Below are 20,000 nucleotides of genomic sequence, written 5' to 3' on the forward strand. Positions count from 1 at the left end.
GTGTGGGTCTGCCTTTGTGTGTGTTATTTCTGCTTGGTGTAACGAATAACGCCATTGCCTTATAACTGGAATATTTCTGTCTCTCCTTAAAATATGTCCAATAGTCTCCATCTTGTTTCCAAAATTTGAGTCGATAGCGGTGTTACTTTGCATGTTATGTACAGCGATTTGTTACTTATTTTAGTTGGGAAGTGGATATTTTTTGAATTCTCCTGAGCTGTTTCCGATAATTCTGGCCATAAATTCAGTGTCAAGCATCTCGCTCATTCCGATATGATGTCGCTTTGAGACAAGGGTCAAATATTTGTTTATTTGTTATGTTTTGTCTTTTTCAATGTCCTACAATTATTTAAGATAACATACTATATGGTATACACGATAACGCTTAACATTGGATTTTGTAAGGTATACATGTGTTACATCACAATTCTCATAACATACAATCTCCCTTCATCCGTTTTTTTGTTTTTTAAAATTATTCTATTTCATTTTTTTGTTTTTGTTTTTTATTTTTTTTTTTTAAAAGCCCTACAATTATCTAGGCTAACATATTAGTATACACGATAATTCTTAAAATTGGATTTTGTAAGGTATACCTACATCAAAATTTTCATGACATATAATAACCCTTCATCTGCCATTATTGTTAAATATTCGGATATGATTTTTATTCAATAATTCATGTTACTTGCTATTTTTCATCTCTGTATCTCTGTACGCAAATTATGCGCGTTTTTATTTCGTTGTGCGGATATGTGTGTGTGTGCTTGTATAAATATGTGTGTGCGTGTGCGTGCGTGTGTGTGTACACAAATATTTATTATGGTGTTTTACAATATTGTGCGCCTAGAGCTGTTTTGTCAACGGGATTAGGCACTATACAAATAAACTTTATTATTATTATTATTATTATTATTATTATTATTATTATTATTATTATTATTATTATTATTATTATTATTATTATTATTATTATTATTATTAAATTAAATTTGAGATTCAAATTTAAGACTCGTTTAGAAACTAGTTCAATAAGGAAAGAAAGGGAGATATCATAAAACTGGTTCAAATCTTATTGGAAGTGTAAAACCACTATTTTGGAAGACTGGATACATCTTACCTTGTGTAATTGTCTTCTAGTTTCAGACTGATGACATCTTATTTCCTAGTCTAAATACATGCTGCTCGCAAATAAAGATCATCCATCCTCGCTCTATTTTGTCCCTTAATCCTAAGAATCTTCATCCTGCTACTAAAATAGTTATGTCATCTTATGATTCAATAAGTAATCTATTCATTAATAGTCCTTCGAAGAACTGGTTACATACATACTTCAAAGGAGTTTGGAACCGGAAGAGTAGAAAGTGTGACGTCACCACTTCTCTGCCCTAGTGCCCCCTACAGAATATAACTTACTTACTTACTAAGTTACTGAATAAATCGTTTTTGATTTCACCTCTCGTAAGCGGCGAGTTTCACATTCTATCATGTCTGATTTTAAAAGTGCATAGTTAATGGAAAGTTTTATACACTGTCGCATGTGCTAAAATCACGATTTATCCCGAAAAACCACTAGATAGTTATTGCTCTTATAAAATACATACAAAATACAACATAGTTAAATTTAAAGTTATTGCTTTTATAAAATACATACAAAATATAATACATTTAAATTTAAAGCTATTTCTTTTATAAAATACAAACAAAATACAACATATTTATATTTAAAGTTATTTCTTTTATAAAATACATATAAGATATAATATAAATCACTACGCACTCACTCAATCCCATGACCGGATGGTCGTCGGGGGGACTTGCGTGAAGCAGAAGTTACAGTCTTCCTCCATTCCTGCCTGTTGCTAGCCCTATGTAGCAGCTCCGGAACCGACATCTCTGTCCATTCTTTTATATTGTCCAGCCATATCTTCCTTTGGCGCCGTCTTCTGCGCTGGCATTCGACTGTGTCCTGTAGGACTGTCCTGCTCAGGCTATCGTGTCCAGTATGGTGTCCAACCAGGACAGTTTTTTGCGCTTCACAGTCACTAGAAGAGGTTCTTGTGGGCCTGCCCGAGCTTCTATTTATTCCAGGACGTCTTCGTTTGTGCGATGCTCCGTATATGACACGCGTAGCAGTCTTCTATAGCACTTGCTTTCAAACGCCCTTATGCGCCGTTGTGCACCCATTGTAAATGCCCAGGCTTCGCATCCGTACAACAAGATTGACAACACCAGTGATTTTTACAGTTTGACCTTTACATTAAGACTCATGCTACTTTTCCAAATCTTTGTTATTTGAGTCATCACTGATGTTGTCATTGCAATTCTCTTTCGAATTTCAATTGTGCTAGTCCCATCTTTGCTTAGTGTCACACCTAGATATTTGAATGTCGTGACCTCTTTTAGTTTTTCATTTCCCACTGTGATGTTTGTGTTGCGTTCTGTGTTGCTGTTCACCAAGATTTATGACTTTTCGGTACTTATTCCCATTCCGTATCGCGACGCACATTCAGCTAGACGGTTTGTTAAGTCTTGTAGTTCTGGTTCAGTGCCTGCCAGTAGGCCAATATCGTCCGCAAATCTTAAATTAGACAACGGGCGGCCGCAGATGGATATCGAGGTGTGGTAACCCTCCAGCACATCTTGCATGATGCTTCCAAGGATTATATATTAAATAGCATTTGAGATAATATGCAGCCCTGTCTGACTCCCAAAGTAGTGTTGAAAGGAGTTCATAATTGGTCATTGACCAGGACTGTGCTGTTTGACCTGCCATACAATGCTTCTTCAAAATTATATTTCCTCATCACATTCCAAATACCATCATGCCAGACTCTGTCAAATGCCTTCCTGAAGTCTGTAAAATTATGGTACAGCGCACGCCGGTGCTGAAGGCATGTCTCTGTGAGCACCCTGTAGTTAAATATTTGCTCCACGGTACTTCTTCCTGTTCTGAATCCTGTCTGTTCTTCTGCCAGTATTTCTTCTGTTCTAAATTTCATTCTGTTATGGATTATTCGGACCATGACTTTGCTTGGATGGCTTATCAAGCTTATTGTTCTGTATTCTTGCATTGTTTTAATAATATAACAACATATTTAAATGTTATCTATCATTAACCAGTTAACTGTCGTACTTAAGTAAAAAAAACTATCAAGAAATAAAAAGTCCGTGTCGAATTTTGCAAACGAGATGTTTGTTTATTTTAATAGCTATTAAGCGCGTTTACTATGTACATCGCGCGAGGAAAATCGCTGAGTCACAGACTTCCCGCTTATCGCGTTTGATATGTAGGTACGGCTTTACTCATTTTACACGCGCTTTAGTCCGACATAATACTGTTTTGGCCTGTCCGGTCACATTTATCTTTGCTTTTAATGTACGGCTATGTGGTCTAGTGGTATGACACTCGCTTTCGGATCGGAAAGTCCTGGGTTCGAGTCTCGCTCGGCGCATAGTTGAGTCCTTGGAAAAGACTAATTACACTCATTCTCTCACCGTGTAAAATGAGTTTCTGGCTCTGTTGTCTCTGTCCGAAAAAAAATGTAATATCGCCTAACAGGCGTCATGTCCCGTCTTAAATGTTAAATGTTAAATAATTTAGTGTATATTGCGCTATATAAAAGCTCACTTTTATTTTGATTAATCTTGCATTTCATTTATAGAAGAAAGTTTGCAATAGGGGGGTGTGTGAGGAATCTGAGGACGGAGACCCTCAGGTGTTGGATTCATGCCCAATCGGAGAACAGCCCAGAGTTGGAATGCACATGAACAGAACCTGTCCTGAGCTTAAGGCCGAGGAGTGTCCGACGCACAAAAAAGAATGCTGCTTTACTTGTGAGTTGCAAGCTAGATTAATATTCATAATATCCTGTAGATGTAAAAAAAAAAAAAAGTCCGGCTATGTGGTCTGATGGTGTGACACTCGCCTTCTTATCGGACCGGTCGGTCCCAGGTTCGTGTCCTACACTCTTGGCGGTGCAAAGATGAATCCTTGGAAAAGGCTCTTTAACTCCGTTATCTTACCGCAATCGGGTGTAAAACTAGGACATAGCCAGTAATAGCGTTGTATCTGTAAAAAGAAATAATTTAACTTAACTTGAGCTGTTATATAGCGCAACATCGACTTAATGTGCTCAAAGCGCTTTACAAGGGATCCCTGACCAACAGCAACATGTAACATGTAGAACGGGACATAACGCCTGTTAGGAGATATTAAAGTTGTTTTTTTTTGCGACAGAGACAACGCTGTTAACGGCCAGGTACTCATTTTACACCTGAGCCTGGTGAGAGAATGTGAGTATTGAGCCTTTTCCAAGGACTCAACTATGCGCCGAGCGAGGCTCGAACTCAGGACCTTCAGATCCGAAAGCGAGTGTCATACCACTAGAGCACAAGTTAAATTAAGTTAGGAAATAGATAGTAATAGCGTTGTATCCGTAAAAAGAAATAATGAAAAAAACGATAAGTATAAAACGCTTTTATTTTCTATTTTTTAAAACTTTTTAAAGAACAAATTACTAAATTATACGAAACGCTTCGACTTCAAATCCCTTCTTTGGCCAATTAAAAAAGCAGTAAAAACGTGAACACAGCACGGTAAATCCAAATAAACGTTTTTGAAATGTATTTGCTATTAGCCAAAGAAGGGTTTTTGCCGTCTACCTGTGCGGTTTTGTGATCTTGTGGTATGACATTCGCATTCGGATCGGAAGGTCCTGGGTTCGAGTCGCTCGGCGCATAGTTGAGTCCTTGTAAAACTCTTTCTCACATTCTTTCAAAGTACTCATGTTTATTTTACTCACATTCTGTCACCGTACTCAGGTGTAAAATGAGTACCTGGCCGTTAACAACGTTGTCTCTGTCGGAAAAAAAATAATTGTAATAACGCACAACAGGCGTCTGTCTCGTTCTACATGTTACGTGTTGCTGTTGACCAGGGACCCCTTGTAAAGCGCTTTGAACACGTTTAGTGGATATTGCGCTATATAAACAGCTCAAGTTTTTTAAAACCTGGATTTAACGTATTAAGAACCTCCCCTGTCAAGGTCAACTGATTTTATTTTCGGATGTTTTTTTTCTCTTGCATTTTTCTTTCTTGCTTTGTCTGTCTGGCACCTTTCATGCACACTTGTTCAGTTCTTTATCTTACACCGGTGCCTGCTCCTTAATTTATTAATTTGGCTTTGAGCACCACAACATCAAATGATATGAAATTCGGACATTGCCCTTCTTCTATCTTTGTGCGGCTATGTGGTCTTGTGGTATGACACTCGCTTTCGGATAGGAAGGTCCTGGGCTCGAGCCTCGCTCGGTGCATAGTTGAGTCCTTGGAAAAGACTCTTTACTCACATTCTCTCAAAGTACTCAGGTGTAAAATGAGTACCTAGCCTGTAACAGCAGTGTCTCTGTCGGAAAAAAAAATATCGCCTAACAGGCGTTCTACATGTTACACGTTGCTGTTGGCCAAGGACTTTTGTAAAGCGCCTTGAGCACGTTAACTGGATATATTGCGCTTTATAAAAGCTCAATTTTTTTTTATCTCTCCAGGTAACCCGGAGAACCCAATTTTTTCGCTGAGTAGCGATGACATTTGCAGCCGACTGGCAGGGGAGAACTTCTACATGGAGCGTTACTACAAAGCCCACGGTAACGACCTTTGCTCTAGTTTGAGGTGTATCAAGAGCAATGACGGCCATCACTATGAGAGGAAAGTGGTTCAGACACCGAATGGGCTGGCATGTGGAAACGTACGTTGATTTTCTAATCTTAAAATGATACTTTTATCCAGAACTGCCTACATGAAATTTTCAAAATGTTTAGTTCCAAGGGAAGGAAAAAAAAGTCACTATAGATAGCTTTGAAAATTAATAATTTGCCCTCATCATAGTCCCAAAATACTCCAAAGTCCTAAATATAGGTTCTAAAGGAACTAAACTTTCCTCTTAAGCAAGATTTATTGAGCCAAAGACGTGTATGCAGTTCTGAAGATAGAGCCAAAATATCGGAATTCTACTAATATCTTGTGGGGCTAGGCAGGTCTGCTTATATTATCTCATTTGGTAGAGGCAAAGAGATTGGAAACGATCCCGAGTGAAATCGCATTGATTTATCTGACAACCCCCCCCCCCCCCCCCACACACACACTCTTCTTCCCTGCTCACCCGGCTGTAATTTGGTAGCTCACCAGTTAGATATAGTGGAAATTACTTTGCAATAGACTGGCGTCTTATCCAAAGTATAGCAAGCAATTGCTAGTGTCCGTTTAACGCCATAGAAACCAGGGTGAATTCCATCTCGATGGGCCCCATTGGCTCTGTCGTACTACTTTTTTTTCTCGCGTGAAGCGGCTTAAAACGAATGATGACATCATTTTGTGCAGAAGCAAAGTCGTCGGGTTACCAAACGAGATGGTGTGTGGAAAAGTAAGGCGTTATTCTAAAAATAGAAAAGTAGTCCTTGAGAGCTATCAGGCCCATGGAGCCGGATTTGATCCCAGTTTCTATAGCGTGAAACAGACATTAACAATTAATTATTTATTGCTACCCCTGGGATAGGGTACTAGTCTATCGCAAAGTACTTTCTTCCAGATCTAACGGACCCAGACACCCGATCACAACTGGGTGGACAGAAGAGGTGGGGGGGGGGGGGGGTAGATAAAAATTGTCGACCTCATCCGGGATCGATCTTGACCCCTTTTTGTGTGATTCAAGTACTCTACCGAACTTTTGTTCTAAATTTGTAATCGAGGAAATTTCATATTAAGAAACTCGAGAGCAGGCATCGGTGTAAGATAATAAGAAGGTCGAGGTTCGATCTCCAGGCGAGTTAGACTGAAAATTTGGGATGTTTTTTTCTTGCATTTTTCCTTCTTGCTTTGTCTGGCACCTTTCATACACACTTGTTCAGATCTTTATCTGACATTTCCTATAGATAGCGTGCGCTGGGCTAAGACACTCACAACATTGCCATCCGGAAGTATAACGGACCAACACACAAAACTACGTGTAACCCTGAACGTTTATAGTCTGTTTAATACAGTTTCATGAGAATTGCTCACAAATTTGGATGGCAAATATATATATATATATATATATATATATATATATATATATATATATATAAATATATATAGATATATAACAAAGACATGAGTGACGTCATCTTCGTTCTATCTGTACATTCTGAAAGTAACACAAAATAAAATCTCTGTATATATAAGGACTACCTTTCCTTTTTTGCTCTTGCTTGATCCTGCAAAATGGACCTTATGGCTTTGAAAGACCACCTTTCCTTTTTTGCTCTTGCTTGATGTGTCTTAAGAGTAAAAGTAAAGGTGGTCGTCGCTTTGAAAAAAAAAGTTGTTTATGCGCCAAACGGAATGGGAGCCTGGTAAAATAAGTTAATGTTTTACTTGGTTGCTTGCAGATTCCGGGAGGAAAAAGAAAACTACCACCTGGCTTATAACCCCGTTGTCGTTGTAATACAACTTGAAAACTCAACTGCCTGTTGAGAAAAGGATTAAATTTAAAGCTTGTGTTTTAGTGTATTATCGTTGTCTAGAAGGCACTGTCCCTTCCTACCTTTCGGAACTAATTGAAAGATATTAAAAACCCCGCCCCTTACGTTCGGCCAGTGATTCCACCAAACTGGTTGTCCCTCGAATATAGAAAAATGCTGGAATGAGCTCTTTTTTCCCATTTAGGACCCTCTGTTTGGAATGCCTTACCACAGAGCATTCGTGAAAAAGAATATTTTTCTATCTTTAAACGTTCGCTTAAAACATATCTGTTTCGTATTTAGTAGATGGTATGAGAAGCAAGATAGGTCTGTCTGGTTTCTGTTGTGTGTTGTGTGTGTGTGTGTGTGTGTGTGTGTGTGTGTGCGTGTGTGTGTGTATGCCTGTGTGTGTGTGGATGAGTATGTTTCAGCCAACGTAATTTGTAATTTAAGCGCTTAGAGTCTGGTGCCTCGGAGTTATAGCGCTATATTATTATTATTATTATTATTATTATTATTATTATTATTATTATTATTATTATTATTATTATTATTATTATTTATTAAAATGCGGCTAGCTATATTTTATATAGGGAATGAGATTAGCGGAAGAGTAGCGTCCCTTGATTGGAGAAGTTATTAGAGAGAGAACGTCATGTTAGTTTTGCGCATGCGTCTCTCGTCCTCGCTTCCGGTGAAAGCGGCATGAGAACTTCACAGAAAGCGAGGACGAGAGAGACGCATGCGCAAAACCATGTTGACGTTCTCTCTGTAAAGTGACGTCCAATCAAGGGACGATACTCTTCCGCTAATCTCATTCCCTATTGACGTCTTTCTATTTTTTGTTTGTTGAACTTTACAGGGCACACGTTGCACCGATGGAAAATGCCTATTAGTAAATTTCATGAAACCAAATGTGTCTGACTATTGCCCCCACGGAAGCCAAGATCTGTTTGCCCTTGGCTACAGTAAAAATTGTACTTTACATACCAAAAACAGTTGCGATGTTTGGACTTCCGCCTGTTGTGCTGAGTGCGAGGATGTAGATAAAAGTAAATTATATCATAGAGAAGAGCAAAACGGAAATTAAACAGTGTAGTTATTGAAACCATAACACGTATTATTTGCTTCTTTGTTCATATTGTGCTACTATGTGATCTTGTGGTATGACATTCGTTTTTCGATCGGAAAGTTCTGGGTTCGGGTCTCGCTCGGCGTATAATTGAGTGAGTCCTTGGAAAAGGCTATTTACTCATATTATTCTCTCACCGTGCCCAGCGTTTTCTCTGTTGGAAAAAAATTGTAATATCGCTTAGCAGGCGTCATGCTTCGTTCTACATGTTACGTGTTGCTGTTGGTCAAAGGGTCCCTACACTTTGTAAAGGGCATTGATCCCGTTTATTGGATATTGCGCTATATGAAAGCTCAAAAAAGAGCATTTGTATAGAACAATATGGATTGCGCTTTTTCATATAGAGCAATATCCACCAAACATGTTCAAAGCAGTTTACAAGGAGTTCCTAGCCAATAGTAATATTTAACATGTAGAACATGACATAACATGACGCTGTTTAGCGATATTAACATTTTGTTTTCGACAGTTATAACGCTGTTGACGGCTAGGTACTCATTTTACACCCAAGTTCGGTGAGAGAATGTGAGAAACGTTTAAAATACGGGTTGGGTAAATTAACTAGCGATAAAATTATGACCGATTGCTGAAGTGAAAAAACAAATAATGTTATAAAACGATTGATGTTTCGTACACAAAATTACATATATGTATATATAATATATATATATATATATATATATATATATATATATATATATATATATAATTATATATATATATATATATATATATATATATATTATATATATATATATATATATATATATATATAATTAAGGTATAACGAACTGGTATGGGATTATTTTGACCAAATATTTATTTGAGAAAAATATGTATTGCTGTAAAAATAAAAAGTGATAATTCAACTGATTTGTATAAGATCACACCGACATCTATCTATTAATAACCACAAAATATTCTAAACATGTTTTACAAAGAGTCACAAGCCAAAAGCTATACTATACACTTAGAAGATAACATGACATAGGAGTATCACAATTTCTTTTGGACGGATACAATGTTATTGTTAGTCAGGTAGTCATTTTACTCCTAGTTAGAGAAGAATCATATATAAATAACCTTTTGGACGGACTTGTTTGTTTGTTTGTTTTGTTTCGTTTTTAAGGGTTTTTACGGCGCGTGCAACGCATTAAGGCCATATCAGTGCCAGTAAAAAGGAAGAAAATGGGATAGTAATAAGTTCTAGAATTACAATTAAAGCAGTCAAGAATAGGAAAGACAAAGGGGAATTTGTTCAAATAGGAAACGTAGATTCCAAGAGCTCACTATCAAAGTACTTAGTTTGAGATCACCTCAAGGTCTCATCCATAGACAAGCACATGTCCCCACTAAGAGGGATACACTCAAATGTTTACAAATTATATATAATATGTAAACAAAACAATACAGTGCATAACAGAGAGATGATTTACAAGGAAAAAAATATCATCTCCCAAAACTCTTACTATACATTTGACTGTTTCCCTCCCAGCTAGGGTATCCGGGCAGGGCCTGGGCAAAACCAAGTAATCTCATTCCAAGACAAAGACAGAAAGCATGTTGGAAAACAGATATAGGGGGATAGAAGACACAGTCTGTACCTCACTGCCCACTATGGGATGTCAGGACCCCCCCCCCCCTCTCCCAGTAGACACAAGCACAGGTCCCCACTAAGAGGAATACACTCAAATGTTTACAAATCAAATATAATATGTAAACAAAACGTAATATAAGTGAAAACAGAGAGATGATTACAAGGAAAAAAATATCATCTCCCAAAACTAACTATACATTTCCCTCTCAGCCAGGGTATCCGACCAGGGGCAGGACAAAACCAAGTAATCTCATCCCAAGACAAAGACAGAAAGGAAGTTGGAAAACAGATATAGGGGGATAGAAGACACAGTAAGTGCCTCCCTGCCCACTATGCATGGGAATTCAGGAACCCCACCCAGTTGGACGGACTTAAACTTTAGCTGCCTATAAAGGGACTCAACTCGAGGACCCGACGACACAAAGTGAACGTTTTGCCACATTATCACAAAGTCATAATACAAAGACAGGAATAACACAATAAAAATAGAGTTTTTGAGGTCGTTGTAAAATTGGTTTAGCAATTGTTAATATCAAATATTCAATCAATGCACGAAAGTGAGTTGAAAAATGAGTTTGGTTTATTAATAATCGACGCGCATATCATATTTGCAGGTCTGATACAATTATGGGCCCGTTTTTACGTTGTTGTAATGGTCAATATTTTGCGCTGGTTTGAAAGTATTTCCATTGCGACAATGAGCCCATATAGGACAGCGTGACTCAGAGGTAAGGTCTTTGCTTCGTACCCGAAAGGTACCGAGTTAGAATGCCCGCTCTGTTCTGTGACCTTGTGCAAGTCACATCGCCCTAGCTCGGTTTGCGGCGCTGCACTGTGGCTGACCTCTGGGTTATTCCAGGCTTCCCTTTGAATAGACCATAGAAACACATTTCCCCTATGGAATGAATAAAGGGAATTTAAAAAACATAAAAATATGAATTTAATTGTTTATCAGACCTGCAAATAAGTAAACGTCGTCAATAATCCAAAAAAAAAAAATAAAAAAATAAATAAATAAATAAAAAAATCGCACTAATCAAAACTCCATACAGGTTCTCTGAATTCGACATGAAATTTATATTATTAGAAGGTCTGATAATCAAACACAATTGTGGACTCATTTTAACATTATTGTAATGGAAAATATTTTGCGTTCGTTTGAAATATTTCCATTCCTACATTGAGACCATAATAATTTGGGTTATCAGACCTGCAAATAAGTATACGTCGTATAAATCTAATTGGCTTTACTTAGCCGTTTGAACAACATTTGTAAGACGGAGTTTGTGCGCATTATTTTAAAAAACCTAGGAAAATGAGAGGAAATCAAGAGAAATATGGCACGTTTATATGAACCTCTCATCAACAGCTAAACACAACACTTTGAGGATAACATGACATAGGAGTATCAGAATCTATTTTGGACGGATACAATGTTATTGTTGTTGTTAGTCAGGTAGTTATTTTACTACTCCTGAGGTAGAGAAGAATCATATTATGCAAATAGCCTTTTGGACGGACATTAACTTTAGCTGCCTATAGGGAATGAGATTAGCGGAAGAGTAGCGTCCCTTGATTGGACGTCACCCATAGTCTGTGACGTCACCGGCGAAAAGTTATTAGAGAGAGAACGTCATGTTGGTTGTGCGCATGCGTCTCTCGTCCTCGATTCAATAACTTTTCGCCGGTGACGTCACAGACTATGGGTGACGTCCAATCAAGAGGGTCATATAGATGGTGTCGCTCGAAGTGCGAAGAAATAAAGAACAATATGAAATTGAATGTAAGAAAAATGGCACATTTTTATAAACTTCTCGTCAAACTCTGTTCAATTATCGAATGTCTCAAAGCTGAAGTATGTTCTGATGGAAACAAACAAGAATGAAGATTGCTCAGAGTGACAAGTATATTTGTGACAATGCAGTTAAAAATTGGGAAATACTGTTAAGTGGAGCAGGCTCATAGATCGTCAAGTGTGTTTTGATCGCAAGATTCCCGGAAATCAATTTTCTTGATCAGAGAAATGTATATCGTGCTGCTAGAAGCTCGAAGAAATAAATAACAATATGAAATTGAAAGTAAGCTTAAATTTGATGTACGAAAAGAGATAGAATGGCTGAATCACTACAGACATTCGTCTTCAAATATCAATCGATTCAAAGGACGATCATCTTGGCAAAAACTTTCAAACCTGGGACTCCGCTTATTGGTCGTTAATCTAAATAAAGACTTGATCATTGATATAGTGCAATATCTACTATACGTGCACAAAACGCTTTACAAGGGGTCCTTAGCCAATAGTAACAAGTAAGACGAGAAATGACGCCTGTAATTTTTTTTCTGACAGAGACAATACTTACAACGGTGAGAGAATTTGAGAAAAGAGTCTTATTTCAGGACTCAGGGCTCAGAGCGGGTCATCGAACCTAGGAGCTTCCGATCCGAAGGCATGTGTCGTACTTTAAGACCATAAAAGTTTGAAGGGCCTAAATGGGCCAATAAAATGGAGAGAAAGATACAGGGAGTAAATGGGATTCTCAAAGACCACAAAAGCCATACTAACGAGGTTGAACTTCCACTTTTACAACATCTTGCTTATATTATAATCATGACCCTTCTCATTACTTATTGTTCCTTCAACTCAAGAAATATCTTAAAGAAAAATGTGGACAGTGATTTATAGAAGTAGTGTCAGATGTAACATTATTATGGAATTCCTCCCAACGGAGTGCATCAACAACTTCGTCCAACATTGGCGGCCTAATGAGGACCGAGATGCTGACTATGTAGGATTCTAAGTATGTATTCTTCTTTTGATGTATAAATGATTTATGCATCTGCTGCTGAACCTTCCTCCCCCCCCCCCCAAAAAAAAAGTTTCACAGAATGGATATTATTTATCCACTCTGATAAAACATAGAAGAATAATTTAATCATTAAAAGAAACAAAATGACTGGCTAATAAGTAGTATGATATCATAAACATTTAGATGTGGATGTCTAACCTATAAATATATATTTTCAGCCCACCCCCATAAGATACAGAACAATAATTAAGTACAAAAATAGCTAAAAAATGCTGCGCTTACAATAACAACATAAGAATGTCCAAAATGTAATCTATAATTAAAGAGAATAAATATTATGGATTCTAAAATATCGATAACCACAGCACCCTTTGCCATCAGGAAAATTAGATTGAACTCTCTCCCTTCCAGCCATTTTCAGGATTTTCCCCAAAACTTCACACCCAACTAACACCAACAAAATATTTTTTATCAATCAAACACTATAGCAGTAAGTTCTTGCGATTAATAATTTCATTAGTAAAACATGCTTCACAACAAACAATTCATTTTCTTTGAAATTTATGATGTACAAAAGAAATTTGAATAAGAGAAATGTTGGTTGTATTGTAACGAATGTGACGATTTTCCTCTAGTTGGCAAGGAGAGTGTTAAAAATGGTTAATTCAACATAGTACCCAAGAAACCTCAGGTGCGAATATTCATGTTTCTGTCCGGAAGTGCACGTCAAAATAACACATCCGCCCGAGTATAAGACATATTATGATTATTATGGGTGTTATGGGTGTCTTGCTATATGGCATTGTATTGCATATTGATCCATCTCCTGTGGTATTTATTTTAGTGGTTCGGGGAATAATATTATAGAAATACAGCTGTTGGCAAAAATGAGAAATTGAGATCTTAGGCATGAAGAATATACGTGCACAATAGATCCAGTGATCAGAATTATAATTCAACAATATAAAGTAAAGTGAATAGAAAGATGAATATTCAACATCAATTGCGAGGAATGAAACGTTTTGACAATAATAATATTATTGATTATGATGATGATGATGATGATGATGAATGAATAATGATAAAATAATAATAATAATAATAATAATAATAATAATAAATAATTAAATAATAATAATAATAATAATAATAATAATAATAATAATAATAATAATAATAAATAATCATATGAATAATAATAATAATAATAATAATAATAATAATAATATATAATAATAATAAATATAATAATAATAATAATAATAATAATAATAATAATAATAATAATAATAATAATATAATGATGATGATAATAATAATAATAATAATAATAATATAATAATAATAATAATAATAATAATAATAATAATAATAATAATAATAATAATATATATATAATAATAATAATAATAATAATAATAATAATAATAAATAATAATAATAATAATAATAATAATAATGATAATAATATTAAAGTAAACTTTATTCATCCCTTTCGAAATCGTTCAGCAGAGGTGGCAAAGACAAGAAATGGATTAAGGAATTGACATTAAAAATACACAAGTCAGCATATAAATTGCTTAGAAAAACTAGATAAGAATAATATATATTACATGCAATATAGTGAATATTGTATATATATGTACAACTATGGCCAAAACTTAGGACCAAGCTCTGAAATCGTTTTGTTTTGAGGCATTTTGCTATAATTTGCACCGTGCTCAATGGTACATGTATGGAGGCAAAAGCATTTTGTCTGGTATGGTTTCCTAACCACTTCAGTGGACCAAAACAGATTTTTTATGCTATTTCAAGTTATATTGATGTATTAAACTCCTATAGACTAGACGTTACACGCATATTTATTAAATTGGTAAAAAGCATCCATGTCTGATGTAGTCAGAGCTCAGATGGTGATATTATTCAAAGAAGGATACACGGAACGTACTATATCAAGTCAGATTGGATGCAATATGGATGCATTTCATAATTCTATTCGAAAGTATAAAGCCGAAGGCATCTTTTCATACAGAAAGAAAAAGTGACAATCCAAGAAAAATTTCACATCACGCTGATAGAGTGATAAAGTCCATCATATCCCAAACACCTTCAGTCTCTCGTCAAAAATTTCCATCAGTGCTGTTGTCATATTATGGAGTCAATGTTAGTCGTCGAACAGTTTCTCGTCGATTAACAGATGATTTGACGCTTCCCTCAAAGGAACCTGCTCTCAAAAACAAACTGACGACAGAAATGAAAAAAAAAAACAACAAATTTTAAGCTTTTGCCAAGACTGGACCGAAGATCAAAGGGCGAAGGTGATGTACGTATTCAGATGAATCCAACACAACAGTTTGTTAGTCAGCATTGCTATGTTATAAGACCAGCTGGGAAACGATTCGATGAAAAAAAAGCACTCTGTTTTCACAGACAATGAAAAGTTAATGGCACTATATGAAGAATATTGTTGCAGAGAACCAACCATCTAGTTTGAAAGTCCTGGTTGAAGCCATTAAGTAAGTAAGATTGTCTGGACAACAGATATTTCACCAGCCTATTGCCAGAAACTAATCTCCAGGATGTCCGAACGGATACAAGCTGTGATAAAGGTCAGAGGTCTGAATTTTAATAAGTGGTGTTTTTCTTCTTTTTCTCAGCTGTCCCTCAGTACAAAAGTTTGTATGAACCTGTGAATCAATATGTCTTAATCAAAAAGTATTTATTTTTCATGAATTTTAAAACAATATGACAGGATTTCGCTTATTTCAGCTATATTAAAATCGATAATTGATAATGATCGGAACTCATAGATAATTTACAGTATAAAAATTATATATTTTCCTATTATTCATTTTGAAGGAATTCGTTAAAATGGAATGTTCTATTAATTAAAACTTAAACGATATACATACAGTATCTTAATATGAAAGGACGAATGGCAATCCTAAACTATCAGACATCTATATTTAATAACTATCAATACACATTACGGATGAAAATACAAATGAAAATGAACATTATGCGCTTCCAACATTATTCTGTTTAAGTTATCTATAAGAATGTAAACCACACCAAGACATCTAAGAAGAAAAAAATATTAGCACAATAGACATTCAAAATTTTTGCATATTGAATAACTTGAAAAAACATTGACGTTGAAGTTGTTTGGTCGAAGCTGACGTGTGCTTATTTTCAGGTCTGGTGACCCAAATTGTTATGAGCTCGTTGTTGAAATGGAAATACTCTCAAACCAATGCAAATTATCATCCATTACAACAATGTTAAATCAAGCACAACATTTCGTTTGGTTGTTAGATCTGCGAATAAATGCACGCCGGTCTAGGCCTACAGTATAGGAGGAGTACGATTAACATGGACGATTTAGATTTTATGGGCGAGTGTTATAGTAAATACATCCCACTTTAGATTTTATGGGCGAGTGTTATAGTAAATACATCCCACTTTAGATTTTATGTTGACATTATTATTATTATTATTATGATTATAAAAATACAATGACTACGTAATATATATGTTGAAAAGTTCCTGAACGCCGTCAGCAGTAATATAACAATATAAATTGCGTCAATAATTCAGATTAAGTAAAAAATATTTATAGTATGGATGCATTGAATAAAACAACTTTTAGATATGTTGACATTACTAAGACACAAATACAAGGAAAACGTAAAAAGTGACCCATCGTGTCAAAACGGTATAGTCGATTCGACGAAAAGGACATCCAAAAGTGAATATAAAAATATAACGATGAGGAAAAGTTCCTTCGTGTGTTTTACAGTGTAAGAAATTATATCAATTCTCTACCTTATTGAAAATATATCATCGCCATGTTTCATATAAGTGGATATAAATTTAATTTCCAACACCATGTTGATTCCGAGTTAGTACCGCTTTGAGACGGTGGGTGACAAAGAGTTCTTGGAATATAGTGGAGTTCCCGTGACCTATCAGTAATTAAATATAATATAAAGGTAAACTACACATCACCAATTCAGATCACATAAAAGTAATAATTGTAAATGTGTACACACTGGAAATAGACTGTCTTTTAGTGTTTCATTATCATTGTAAAAAATATAATTGAAGATTTAAATATTTATTAGAATATTGAATAATCACTTGATCATTTCCTTTCAACTTCTGCCAAAGAGAAGTAAAGTAATAAGTAATAGAAAGGTTAAAAATAATTACTCTCTTCTACGAGACGTACAGAAGAGGATGGGGCGGGACTCGAATCTGATACCTTCCGGTTAACAATACAATGTCTTGACCTTTCGTCCTATTTATTAGAAAGGGGTCAATATTAAATAACATATAATTATAAATAGCGCCAAAAAGTCTAGATAAAGTACAAGTAAACATTGTAGATAAACATGGAAAAATAACATTATCACATGATTAAAATGTTGCATGAAATTAATAACACTTGAGAAAAATTGAATATTACTGTGAGCAAGTTATTTGCGGTTGCTTAAAGATAAGATACGATAAGATAAAATAAGATAAGATATACTTTATTGATCCTTGTATGGAAATTATAATTTTGTATCACAACACAATTCGGGAGTATATAAAAGAAATATCAAATGTTAATAAATTAAATAAAAATTGGCAAAGAATATTAAAAGTCTTAAAATGTACAGTGGAACAACAAGCGGAAATATTATGGTGACTATGATTATACTTATAATAAAATTCTTGTCCAATAAAAATATAAATAATCAAATGAATATCAAGATACTTTATAAACTGGTAAAGGTTAAATGATATTATACTAAAAAGTAGAGAGGAATATAACATAAAAATCGTGTTATTGCGATTGCATAAATATTTCATCTGAGGAGTAAATAAATTATTTTGCGGTTATCACCTTAATTCATAGAAATATTGATCATTTGCTTTAAAGTAAAAGATTGTAGATAAGAGATTGAAAAGGAGTTATATATATCATTTCTAAGAAGTAAAATGTTTTATAAATATAAATATAATTATTGAATCACCTCTCTATAATATTATCCTTGCTTCACACATAGACTTCGAAGAACATCATATAATGTCGAAATTAGGGATTTAAGGGGCGGTTTTGGTTTCTTTTCTAAAGAAAATGTTATTAGCGATATTGGGCGGTCCTATTCATTTGTATCGTCATTATAGGTTAAATTAAAACATTTTTGTTGAAAAATATACATTTTCTGTGTTGATGCTCGTTTTGCTATCTAATTTGGGGATCTGGTTAAAAAATATAACAAATTTGTGGCAAACTTTCCACAAAACTAATGAAGTAATAACCTCCATATTATTCCCTCTTATCCACTTTATAGTAGTTTGTGTCACCATAGAGAGATTTTACAGCTTGCTTTGGCTTATGGAATTTTCATTAGAACATTACAAAGTTGCGAATCAAAATGTTATGATAAAATTGATGTTAAAAATGTATCATTTGGATTATAATTCAAAATACACTTACCTTATCAAAAAATCTCTTTATGATGACATAATACATTACCTCTGTGATAATTGTGGAAAATTTCCGACAATTTCATTGAATAGATTCTGAGAAGTGTTTGACACAGTATCCCATACCCCTAAAAATGACATACTGAGAAAATAGCAAAAGAGTTTTCCACTTTTCATACTTTTCTTACTACTTGTACTCTTTTCGATTGTGTTTTCCGTGACTGTATATTCTAATTTGAGAAGTTGGACTTCAATAATAATATTATTTCTAAGATAATAGAATATCGACTACCACCAAAATCTCAAAATTATTTTTTTGAATGATTTCCCTAATAATTAGACCCAAACCGCCTCTTAAATTAGACCAAGAGATCCCCAACCAGATGACTCCAGAAAGACACGTATTTCAAAATTTGACCAGAAAACTCGTCCAGCAAATATGGATCTATTTAAATGACAACTCTTTTATCTCCCTCGTCACTCAAAGTCTGTTATTCTCGAATGACTTGGTTGTTTGTGTTCACAAAAGGATAGATATATTATAGTTGGTTACAACATCACAAAGTTCATCAAGGTCATTCACAAATTCAATAAACAATCTTCCAATTGGTTGAGTCGAAACACTCCCTTAAATAAGTGAACTTTATATAGCGCAATATCCACTAAATGGGTTCAAGGTGCTTTACAAGGGGTCCCTGATCAACAGCAACATTTAACATGCAATTTTTCGGACAAAGACAGCGCTGTTAATGGCCAGGTACTCATTTTACACCTGAGTACGGTGATAGAAAGTGAGTAAAGAGTCTTTTCCAAGGACTGAACTATGCGACGAGCTCGAGGCTCGAACCCAGGACCTTCCGATCAGAAAGCGAGTGTCATACTACTAGACCACATAGCCCGCACAAGTCTTAATACATGGAGAAAGTCCCGACGTTTGCGTTGTTGTTCTATGATAAGTAAAGCTTAAAAGGAATGCAAAAAATAACATGTGCACACAGTCATATCATATTATGGCCTTTTTTGACTGTGATTTAAAATTCTGACAAAAATTAAAATTGAGAATGTAGATAAATATAAAAAAATAGGAATGTCATAAGTACATTTCAAATTCCGGTTTGAAAGCTACGAGTATTTAGCCATAAAACATATAAGCAAAATGTTATAGATATGTAAAGTTTGCAGGCTTTCGATAGAAACATTAGATATAATAAAACATTGAACATGAATACACAAATTATATAATTAATGGCATTTGGTTTAAAACATCTTATATGAAAAAAATTGTGAAAACTCATCATTTAGACATAACGATGAGAATGATAGAGTACGGAGAAGTGCCAGATGAAAACAGAATACAAAATATCGTCGTGTCAGATCAAAACTTGGGTTCAAGAACACACGGCACCCTCCGCCTGGCTGAGAGATCACTATAACATACTATTACAATCACTGTACAGTAGATATGATATGTTATTATAAACATATT

The 20,000-nt window shown here is 35.0% G+C and overlaps 1 protein-coding gene across 1 annotated transcript in view; it reads left to right on the forward strand.

Moving 5' to 3' along the window:
- LOC144975988 (A disintegrin and metalloproteinase with thrombospondin motifs 8-like) overlaps nucleotides 1-8,614 on the forward strand; it is a 19,616-nt gene extending 11,002 nt beyond the window's left edge. The window contains exons 8-10 of the mRNA XM_078920240.1: nucleotides 3,666-3,837; nucleotides 5,551-5,750; nucleotides 8,363-8,614. Coding sequence (XP_078776366.1) covers nucleotides 3,666-3,837; nucleotides 5,551-5,750; nucleotides 8,363-8,590 — 600 coding nt within the window. The 3' untranslated portion in view covers nucleotides 8,591-8,614. The remainder of the gene's footprint in view (nucleotides 1-3,665; nucleotides 3,838-5,550; nucleotides 5,751-8,362) is intronic.
- Nucleotides 8,615-20,000: the final 11,386 nt, after the last annotated feature.

The sequence above is a fragment of the Berghia stephanieae genome, chromosome 6 (assembly GCF_034508935.2).
Source record: "Berghia stephanieae isolate SIO BIC M18660-M18661 chromosome 6, UCSD_Bste_1.3, whole genome shotgun sequence".
In the NCBI taxonomy this organism is placed as follows: domain Eukaryota; kingdom Metazoa; phylum Mollusca; class Gastropoda; order Nudibranchia; family Aeolidiidae; genus Berghia; species Berghia stephanieae.